The sequence below is a fragment of the Zonotrichia leucophrys genome, chromosome 1A (genome assembly GCF_028769735.1).
Source record: "Zonotrichia leucophrys gambelii isolate GWCS_2022_RI chromosome 1A, RI_Zleu_2.0, whole genome shotgun sequence".
Classification (NCBI taxonomy): domain Eukaryota; kingdom Metazoa; phylum Chordata; class Aves; order Passeriformes; family Passerellidae; genus Zonotrichia; species Zonotrichia leucophrys.
In genome coordinates, this window is record NC_088170.1 from 17,912,083 (window position 1) to 17,923,419 (window position 11,337).

Here is an 11,337-nt window from a genome sequence, read left to right on the forward strand (position 1 = left end):
CTCCAGGCACAGGGTGGGATTGCTGAGGCGGCGCCGTGCAGGGCAGGGAGCAGGATTCTGACGTTCCTCGTGCTGCCCCTCCATGCCGGGACACTCGGAGCCCCAAGGGTGGCCGTGCCCGGCCCCGTGAGGCGCTGCTGGAGCGCTGGGAGCCCGCCCGGCCTGGGGCGGAGCAGGGCGACCGCAGGTGCGGGGCGGGGCCGGGGGCGGCCCCGGGGGCGAGCGGGGAAGTCCCCGAGACGCCCGGGCAGGGCCGCATTTAAGGAGCGGCGTCGGAGCTTGGGGGCCTGGTTGCTGTGTCTATAGCCGCCACCATGCCCGTCAAAGGAGGCACCAAGTGCATCAAGTACCTCCTCTTCGGCTTCAACTTCATCTTCTGGGTGAGGCCCCCTGGGCTGTGTCCCCCGCGCTGCCAGGCGGGGAGCCCGCGGGACGGGGATGGAGGGGAGGGGAAGGGCCAGGAGCCGCGTTTTGTTTGCTTTTCTGATGCCTGGTTTTGGTTGTTTCCTCCACTTGCTGCCCGCCCCCCCCCCCCCCCCCCCCCCCCCCGAAGGAGAGAGGCGTGTGCCCGGGTGCTCATCGCTTTTTTTCCCACGTTTTTGGGGTTTATCATCAGGCGGGGAGAAGGTGCTGGGTTTGTGGATAGCCCGCCCCCACTGAATATCCCCCAGCACTTCACACAATCCTCGCCCTAAAACTCTGTGTGCCGGCCGGGCTCCCTGTTGGCTTTCCCGGTGCTTGGGCTGTGCCCGGGTTGAGCCGGTTCCTTGCAAACCTGTGGTTGTCGTGTGTGTGAACTCCTCACGTTGGTGGGTGCTGTGGCTTCCCTTCGGGTTTAATCTGTCGGAGCAGACCGGCACCCCTTGAGATCGCGTCTCCGGTGTGCTTACTGGCCCTACTACGCCTTGTTGGATAGGCAACGTGAGAAAGGCTGAGCCGAGAGGTTTGGACTGTCCTCTAGCACTTCGGGGCGTGGGCACCTAGGTTTAGCGCCGGCTCATGCATGGAAAAGTACTATGGGAGCTGTTTGTGTGCCTGATGGATAGGAGCAAAGTGTATGGTTCAAAAAGCTGGGTTTTCTCTGGGCTGTTTGCCACGGTGCAGGAGTGCGTGTGTGACTGTGATGTGGCGGTGTGAAGTTGGAGCGGCGGGAAGCCGCGTCTGGAGTCAGTCGCAGCACTGCCTGTGTGGGACGAGTGGAAGTTGCCATGTTAATGGGTAAAGTGCTCGGGATGTCTCAATGTCGAAATGGGTTGCAGCAGAGTTGAGAATACACAGATGGGTTCTAGCTGAGGAACGTTGTGCAGAACTTGACCCAGGAAAGCTGTGTTGCCACCCGGGACTCGCCGGACCGTGAGCAGAGCTGTCGCATTTGCAGGGTTAGAGCTGGTCAGAAGGAAAAGCCTAATAAAACGCTCTCTGAAACTTACAGTCAGTGAGTTTCTAAACTTCTTGTTAAAAGAGACTGAAGTACTCATGGTTTGCCTTGTGCTTGTTTGTTTATTTCAAAGCTGCAGACTTTCTGCAGAGTATTTTATGGGACAAAAATTCTTGGGACAACAGCATTGCCTCAAAGAAGCTCTTAACCTGAGCTTCACTACCTTGTCTGGGGATAGGCTGAGAATAGGGAGAGGAGTTTTGTTTAGCTGGGGATGTACCTGTTGCTTGGGAGTGTCATGGTTATAAAGTGCTGAGGCTCCTACCTTTAGGGATGCTCGTGAGTACAGAATTGTATTGGTGACAGTGGATGGAAGAGTGGTGCTGCTGTCCAGAGGAGCTGAGAGATGATGGCTTTTCAAGTTGGCTTCCTGAGGCTGGCAGTATCAAGCTAGGATGTGGGAGAGAGAAGAGGAAGAAAAAAAATTAAAGGGAGATAAATAAATGCATTTTGGAGATCCCAGTAAGTGTCTGGAGGCCCCAGGAGGCAGTGAAATGCAAGCAGCTTGGCTCAGCCACAGATAAATGTGTTCTGTGGAGTGGACTCACTCAAGGACTGGAGTGGTCCTTGGCTTAGGGGGGCCACCACATGTCATTGTGGCCTGCTGAAAACAGTTGGAAGGGTGTTTAGGGGGTACAGTGTTAGCAAACCTTGTGTCCTCTATGGAGGAATAAAGTAGCTGGGTCTTCCACACTGAACAGCATAAAAAGAAAGGTGTTCTGGGTCTGCCACGTTAAAAGGCAAGTACCACCCTAATAAGAAGAAAGGCTCTAATGGTTTTCTATGGCTTTGCAGATGTGAAAAGTCTGTGAAGTAATGGAAGTATGTTGACAAAATTTGCTGTGCCCAAGTGCAATTCTGTACTTCCTTTTTTTGAAATAAGTTGCCTCAAAAAGATAGGTCAGGAATTTCGGGTCTGCACCAAACCTGCAGATGGCTATGGATGCTGCATTAGGTGGAATGTATTTGTTTCCATTGAGGCTTGAACAAGGGTAAGAGGAAGCAGAAAGGCTCATACAGCTTGGTAAAGGAAGTTACTGAAATAAAAAGAGAAACCCTCAAAGTTGAAGCTGTATCCAAAGGAAGGAGATAAAAGTTCATAAATGCTGGTGAGCCTAATAAAATAACAATAACATCAGCCAAAGGAAAGCTTTAGGAGTAATTTGCAAAAGCAAACCCAAGTAACATACCACTCTTCAGACACATGATGAAAAGGGAGTTTCTCAGGGAGTCCTTCCAGGCAGTAACAGCTCCAGGAATAAAAGTTTTGGGAGCCAAGTTCAGCAGGACTTTATTTTACTGGGGAAGATTTTAACAGAGTTCTGTGCCATAAGCTCTCTTTGACTCTGAATTCTGCACAGGCTTGAACTGACCGCTTGATGCAAAGGAGGTGGAACAAGAGGAGCAGCAAATGTTTGATTAACAATTCTCTAAAGTCACAAAACACTTCAGAACTCTTAAGTGAGTTGTGATTAGGTAACTCCCCTCTCCATCCCTTCTCTGTGCTGGAGGGCTGGAATGCAGTGAATTGGAGGCTGGGCTTTTGCTTTATGGTAGTCTGGGATACCCAGAGAGTAGCACATATGGAGTATCTGGAAAGAGCCAAGGAGAAGATTCTTTAAAAGCTGGTGTACATGTATAGGTGGGACATTGGCTACTGCAAGGGGAAGTCAGACTTCATGAAGCTGCTGCCTTGGAGCCTTTAAAAGCCTGAATGCTGGAGAAGGCAAGGACTGGTTGGTGTTGGTTCACTTGTTCAATGTTCTCTGGAAATCTCAGGCCTCTTGTGAAAACCAGTCAGTCCTGGAGTAAGATCCTGGCAAGAATGAGATGGCTGTCGGAGTGGGGGCAGGGCTGTGGTGAGATACAGCTCTGCTGTTGCAGAGAGAAGCAGTGGTCCTGGTACAAACTCTGTGATGGTCAGTATAGCCCCACCTCATCTGGAGGAGCACAGGGGGTACTGCTGGGGTGCTGGCTGGCACCCATTGTACAGGGTGATGGAGGTGATGGCTGCCTGCTGACACAGCAGGGTGTGTGACACAGCGAGACTCTCCAAAGTCAGGCATCAGGTAATTCCCATGGGAGGCACCAGCAGGAAGCTGCCTGGAGATAGGAATTAAATTATTCAGAGGCAGCTGCTGCCGTGGAGCAGTGAAGCCTTGGGAGAAAAGAATCTATGATGGCTTTACAAAAACACCAGGTGAGTGCTGAGTGTCAACAGAGCGAAACCAGCTTCAGAAATGAAGAAGAGAAGATGGAATATGGTGTGTAAAACTCCTAAAATCCATCGCATGCTGGTGTTCCACAGTGCTGCAGGCTGCTCTGGTCGTCTGCCTGTCTTGAGAGGATCATAGTGGAACTTGATAATGTTTGGGAAAGAAAGAGGAGGGTTACTGTCATCAGCAACTCTTATCTTCAGCATGGAAATGTTCTAGAGATCCTTAGAATCATGATTTGTCTAGGCAGTAGGTAGGGCCTGACTGTATTGAAAGAGGCAGTGAGCAAGAGCTGTGGAATATTTAGCCAGGAAAGACGACCTTTTCAGAAGAAAAGCGGGTACAGTGGTAATACCTTCTCCTTAGCAGATGTTGACAAATAGGTTGGTCAAGGGATAACTGGCTAATCTCAGAATGAATTAGGTTGGAAAAGACCTTTAAGATAATGTAGTCCAACCTGCTAACATGGAGTTCAGCAGCCCTTTGTTAATTTTTCTTCTCTCAAGGTGCTGTGTCTTGGCATAAGTGCTCAACATGTAGTCTAGGAGGTTGGTCCTGGGAAATGCTACCTTCTGTCCTGTTCTCTTAACCCTTCCTGAGGATCTTGTGCTTGATTAATCTGATGGCCTTTCTCCAGCTGGGAAGGCTGGATACTAACGTGGTATTATCTGAAACTTTTGGGGCTTCAGAGTTTGGCTTAAAACATGCTTGTGGCCTTAATGGAAGGACGAGGACACTTTTGGATGTTTGCACCAAGACCAGTTAAGCATGGATCTGTAAGTTTTGGGGTTCATTCTCCTCTCTGAGGTGTAGGAAGTAGAGATGGCTGTGTTTTCTCTTGGGATGACTGCAGCAGGCACCAGGCTCCTTGCTGCTATTGCGCTGTCCTATCTGGGGCTGATGTTCTTGCACATAGGTTTGCAGACAGCTCTGCTGTCTTGGCATGGCCAGTGCTAGCCCTGGCATCCTTGACGGTCTGCTTTCTAATAATACAAGTTTGGGGGCTGTTTGGGGGTGTGGGAGGGAGGTGTCAACAAAATTTTGAACTAATTTTTTTTTCCACCAGGCTGGCTTGAGCTTGGCAAGAAGTCAATGGAAACAACACATTTTGTTCCTTAAACCTGAGTAGTGGAGGTGTCTTAGCAGAGTTGCGTTGGACCAACTTTAGTGTGAGCAATGCTGGATTGCCTTGAGTTGTGTACTGAGTGACTGCCTTTAGCTGTGCTCCTTTAACTCCCTGGGTTTGCTCAGGCTTGTTGGTCCTGGTCATGAAGTCTTTTCCTAGGAAAACTGTGGGCTTCTGGGCAACTTCGATCACACCAGGCAAGTGCCTGCCTGTTCTCTGACTGGCTTCCTGCTGCTGAACAAAAGCAAGGCCTTGCATTGTTAAATTTCAAGGCTGGGTTTTCCCCTTGTAGATTTTGTGGAATATGAAGACATCTGCTGCTAATATTTATGGTTTAATGTATTTTAGGCAAGCAAGTGGTATAGCACAGAGGCAGAGTTCATGTTGAAGTTTTGAGCAGTCATTTTCTTGCTCCTTTCCATTATTGGGGAGTTCTCTTGTCCTGACTTCCCACTCTCCAGAGTGCCATGTTGGTTTATGAATAAATGCATTTTTGTGTGATAGTACCTGCTAAAGTAAGATGAGCAGAATTACGCCTGGAGAGCCCTTTTCCTTCTGTAGTTTGAAGATACCTGTGACTTTCTGAGCCATAATCTCAGCTGCCTTTGTGCACTAAGAACAGCAATTCAGAGGATCTTTCCTCCTCCAGCAGAGGATTTGCAGGATGGGCAGAGAAATATGCATGTGTCTGTTAGTATGTATATATGCAGGCACATATGAAAAACTCAGAAATTAGTTGCTTTTGCTTTCTCTAATGAGCTGATGCAGTTGCTGGCTACAATGTGAGAATCTAATGCTGCTTGGACTCAGCTCACTGTGTATTGACTCTGGTAAGTTCTGTGAAGTCAGGAATGGAGTTTGGAGTATGTTGCCTTGAGAAATCTGATGTGAAGATACTTAGAGTTCCACCACTCCTGGCTCCTATTTGCTATTCTAATTGCAAATATAGTAGACTGGCCTCTGAATAGGAACTTGTATGAAATGGACACTAGTCTTGGCAGTGGTTCAGGAATTTTCTAATGCTTCTCGTACTGTACTGGAGGACCATTTTATTGCAAAAGGTGCTGTGGCATTAACATAGGCCACAACATTTTTGAAACTAGCTAAGCAGAAAGAAAATACTTCCTTTCCAATCCACTATTTTCCAAACTAGTTTGAAAATAACTGCAGTTTCTTGTATAACTGCAAGCCCACATAGCACAAGTGTTAAGGAGCTGTTTCAAAACTCTGAAAACCTGTGCTGTTGTGGATAACACTAATTCTGTAATTGAGGGTTTAGAGTGGTATTGAGCTTCACTTGTAGTTACTGTTTATGGGGGTTTATTTATGGAGTACTAGCCAGTAAAAGGATAGAAACGGTTCATTACTACTCATAATGTTCTCGATTTCTTTGCCCGTACTTTGCACCATTATAGATCTAGTTCTGGCTTTCTTAGTTCAGTCTAAAACAGTGAGAAGTAAATTCTTATGCAACCTGATTTTTAGCTGAAAGTTCAAGTGTTTATCAAGTGAAGGTGGTGACTTTTTAATTCCTTCTTGTCACATCTGGGTGTAAACCTATATATGGAACAGTAGTGTTGAGCCTGACATACCTTTTTACTTCAAGAAAAGGTTCTGTTAGATACCATATTTAGCTGACAACACTGATAGTATTTCTTTCTGACTGACTTCTTTATTTTCACATTATGACATACCTTATGCTGGAGGTAATGCCATGAGCTTGGTAGAAGTTGTATGTAAACTTGGCCTAAAGGTGTGAAAAATGGAAAAAGGGCAAAGCCCCCCTTTTGCCCCCTTTTGCCCCCCCAGCCTTCTGCTGGGGGGCCATATCTGCCAAACCTCAGGAGTCCGAGCGGGGCAGAAATCCTCTGGGAATTGTTTGGTAGTGGTCAGTGCTGTGGCACAGTCCAAACTCATGCTCAGTTTAGCCAGGAATGATGAGGGGAGGAAGGCAGAGTGTTCTGTGTGGCTGCTGCCTCCAGGATACACAGGTTTTCTCATCTCAAGTGTATCCTGACTGGTTCAGGTCCTTTCTCAGTTATCTCTTCTCACAGGAAAGGCTGGGACACACCCTTCGATGTACCAGAGGCCAAGCAAGGGGGATGCCCCAGAGCAGTGGGATGGATGAGAGGAGGGAAGTCCTGCACAGAAGGCTCACTAGAGAATGTGCAGGGCTATGTCAGTAAGGAAGATAGACCAAAAAAGCTGGTTTTCCCGTTGTAACAGACAGAAAGCTGTATGCAGGAGCGAGCTTTAGGAGCAAAGGGGGTGTGTTTGCATGTAATGAAAAAAAAAAACAACCTGACAAGCCTCCACAGGGCTAGGAGAGGAGTGGCCAGGTAGTTTTATCATTGTTGCAGCCGTGGAACATCCGAGCGGAGCAGGAATGAGCTCGGAGTAGTGGTTAGCGAAAACAAGGAAGCCTGGTTTGCTGGAGCGGGGAAGTCAGTAGTGTAATTGTGCCAGGACATGCCATTACTGGAAGATCACTGCCACAAACTTCTCCAAAACAGCGAGTGAGCAGTATCCCTTTAACTTCACGTTTTGGCCAGATTGGGAAAAAAAAAATCCAACTCTGTCTTCTGAGCTCTTTTTGCTGTAGTTGTCACTATAAAAACATACTACTTACCTGTCTGATAAGCACACTCTTCTTTGTGTGTGTGAAACCAGACAAAATTGATTACTTTCAGGAATACAGTGGTGTTCTCTTCCTGCTTAATTTCTCTTTCAGTGCAGGATAGAGCTACTTAGAAACGCACAGTATTGCTCAACTCCCTGTGTCAAAATAGATCTGTTAGATGGGGAATCCCCTTGGATTACCAAGCAAAAACCTAACAATTAGATTGTCTGGTGATCTGCTTCCACGCAGCTGAAGCTGGGGGCTTTGCACCCCTTTCCCAGGAAGGAAAAACACAGCTCCCAAACCATTCCTGCACGGATCCCATCTTGTTGCCGTAGTGTGAGTGACTGTGCCTCAGCCTCTAGTGTGCCACACTGGCCAGCAGTGCTGGCAAGTGCCGATGGGGCTGTGCTTTTCCTCAGAGGCTGGTGTTGCTGTGTCCTCGTTTCTCCCTTGTTTTGATGGAAACTTGAAGCTGCAAGTTTCTTGCCTTCTGCTCCAAAACTGCTTTTTTTTTTTAGTTCAGTGGTCAGTCTGAGTAGGAAGAGCACAAACTGAGAACATGTCTGCTTTCCTTAAGAAACTGAGACAGAAAGTCTCTTCTTCTTGCATGAAGGAGCTGCATTTTATTTCTAATCCACCATGCAGAGAATTATCAGTCTGTGTAATTCTATCCCATTTTTTAGTGCTGTGCAGTAGTTCACTGGCATAAAGTGTTATCACTGTTCTGTGATCCTGTAAGTCTCAGGTCTCCCTGGCACCTTCTTAGTCTTTCTGTGATTAAGTGACTGCTTTTCCAAGGAGAAAACATGCCATGTACCTCTATGGCGTGGTGGGGAAGAGTTAAAATTGTGTTTTGAAAGGACCTATATTAGGTACATCATCTCTGCCCAATGTGAACAGACCAGGTTTTTTTTTCTGGAGGGCATTAACTGAACCTTCTACTTTGCTTGGAATTTTAAGATTATCTGCATGGCTACATTGTGGTTTAAGAGTTTCTTTAGTTTTACAGTCCTTTTCTGTGCCCTGCTCCATTTGCAGAACTCTCTATTCAAGCACTGGAACTTGTCAAACTGTAAATAAATTTGGTAGGTGAGAAGAGCTGGATGTTCAGGCTTGTGGCTTCACAATTTGTGAGTTCCTAGCAAAACCAGCAGAGGCTCTAGGCTTCTTCTAATGATGGGGATCTGGATCAGCTATAAAAGCTGACAACTGCTGGATGACCAGTAAAGGGACCCTCAAGCAGAGTGTTATTAAATACTGGATGACTTAACAGCAGTCTCAAAGAGTTTTTTCCATCACTAAAGCCTTTCTGATGTTTGAACTGAAGCACTGGGGTGAGATGAGGTGGCAAAGGCTTTTTGAAGTGATGCTGCAGCCAGGAGGGCAGCAACCCTTCTCTCTGTCAGCTCCCCTTTGCACCTCTCCCTCCCCTCAGGGTGCAGCTGTGGCACAAGAAATTGAAATAATGACACTGTTTGGCATTCTGTGTCACAAAGGTGCTCTAGCATAGCTTAATCATATTGTCAGGGTAGCCCTAGCAAGGCAAGCAGGTGTGCCTTTGGAGTAAGCACCAGAAACACCAACAAAAGCCTTTTGCTTAGGTCTGGAATCCTCCAGGTGGGTTTGGCTCTCTGAGTTGTGTGTCACTTGATCTGTTTTCCCAGGTATAGCCCTGCAGCTCCTCTTGGAGGCCGGCCTGGCACTTGGGTTCCTGCTGTACAGGAAAAGCTGGTTTAGGAAAGCTGGGGCTGTCTGTGAGCAGGAACTCTTCCACAGCAGGGAGAAGGGGCTTTTGGGCTACCACCTCTCAGGTGGGCTTGGTGTAGTAGGGTTGTTGTATCCTTGGGTGCTCACCAAGGGAACACTGCCCATATTCCCACTAAAAAAATGCCATTAATTAACAATTCCCAGTTTCTTAGAGGTAAATCAGGAATGTTGTTTCTTTCTGCAAGGGCCTTGTTGGGATTTTATTTTTGCTTTTCATGTGTGCTTTGCCTGACCAAAGCACCGGACTTAATAAACCTATTGCTCACTCTTAAGTTTAAAATTTTAATGTCTGCTGCAATGTTTGGGATTTCTGTCCTCATCTCACTTTGTAGAGCTTTTTTTAATAGTTCAATGGTCTTCAAAGGAAGAGCTGAGAAGCACACTCCAGCTTTATACTTTGTCCTGGTTTCTTCATTTTTTTACATGCAAGAAAACCCCATTTCTTTTCTTTTTAAAGGAGGATTCAGTCTCTTCCAAGCAAACTGTTGCCATTGGCCTTACCAGAGTGCAATGCCCTCTTTTTTGCAACACTTCCTGTGGCTTTTGCCAGATGTTTCATCCAGAGGCTAATTTATACACAAAGTGACTTGCTGCAAACACAGGCACCAATATTAAGAGGAACCTGAAGGCATACAGCCAGAGATGATAATGAAATTAAACTAAACATTAACTAAAATTCTATTGTATTGCTCCAGATCAGCAGCGTTCTACTGCTGCAGCTGGGATTTTCTTATTCCTGTCAGCGTGGTCATTTAATGGGTTGGTTTTATCATGTTTGGCAAGAATGGCACTCTTCTTGAACTCCCTTCTATGGTGGACTGAACTCTCAGCAGTCTATTTAATACACTAAAACTTCTGGCTGGCCTTACAAGGCACTTTTCCTTGTGATACACTTGCTCTTCAGTATGAAGCTTTAAGGTCACTAAGCCATGCAATGTCTGCATCCACCCAGAATAAAACAATGTGTGTAAGGATCAGTGAAAATACTGACACTTGGCTAAACCGTGGATATTTTCAGAAAGGAACAAGAATGACATTGATCTCCTGTGGCATTGGTGTTTATATTATGTAAATGCCTCTGTCAACAAGGTGCCTCATGTCTGGGACTTTGTTCATGCATTGGTATTCCCATGCTTTTAAGCTTGTCCTTTGTTACCTTCTCTTTAAATAAAAGCTGTATCCTGTGTTTGTTTCTGATTTTGTTACCATGCAAAGCCAGGTGGATTAGTTGGTGTCATTTAACAAGCCTTCCTTGTTCTTACAGCTTGCAGGAACAGCAGTGCTTGCAGTTGGACTATGGCTTCACTTTGATTCACAGACCAAAAGCGTCTTTGAACTGGAATCTGACACAAAGTTTTACACAGGTGAGCTGGGGGATCACTCAGGGGATAGGTCACACTTTTGTGACCTGATTTCCAGGCTGCTCAGAAACCTTGGCTTTTCTTAAAGGGTAAAAAGGCAAAACAGCCTTAAACACCCCAAGACCAGCTTCCCTTCGCTGGTGTTGGGCGCAGCTTCCCCTGTGAGCTCTTGTGCAGACAGCAGTGCTGCTGTGTGAGTGGTTTCTTGGCTCTTCAGCCTTTTTCCCACAATAGTTTGTCTCTGTTGCTGTCAGTAAACATTTTGTAATCCCAGGGGCTCCTGGAGGACACAGAGGATGTTTCTTCCTGATGCTCATCACCATATGCATCAGCAAAGTTTCATGCTAAACTGTGTAATTAATATTTTTTCTCCAGAGTGACCAACCTGAGCTACCCAAAACACAACTCCTGTTGCCTCATCTCTCAGAAGGAGCACTGATAAGAAATGTCAGGCTTAATCCCTTAATCACTGTTGTCTAACTCTTAAAACCCCACATCTCCTAATTCATCCTGAACTGAATGCCCAAACATCTTGGTACATATAAGAATTAGTCCAGCCAGTGTGGATCAATGTAGCTTTAGCTGAACCATGTGGAAGGCATTTGTAAGGTCATTAATTAGGGACACACACAGTTTTAGTTTGTTAATGTCATGGGAATTCCTAAATGAACTGGATTTTGTCTGAACTTTGATTTTGGTCTCTACAGTTGCTTTTAACCTTGGGCAGGGGAACACACATAATTTGGTTATTGTCACCTGTAGGTGTTCAGACCCTTGGAGCACCTCTGCTATGAGGAAAGGCTGAG

At 46.5% G+C, this 11,337-nt stretch overlaps 1 protein-coding gene across 1 annotated transcript in view; it reads left to right on the forward strand.

Annotated features, from left to right (window-relative positions):
* The first annotated feature begins 215 nt into the window (after positions 1-215).
* Positions 216-11,337, forward strand: part of CD9 (CD9 molecule) — a 21,506-nt gene continuing 10,384 nt past the window's right edge. Inside the window, exons 1-2 of the mRNA XM_064701791.1 lie at positions 216-380; positions 10,435-10,534. Of these exons, the coding sequence (XP_064557861.1) occupies positions 315-380; positions 10,435-10,534 (166 nt within the window). The 5' untranslated portion in view covers positions 216-314. The remainder of the gene's footprint in view (positions 381-10,434; positions 10,535-11,337) is intronic.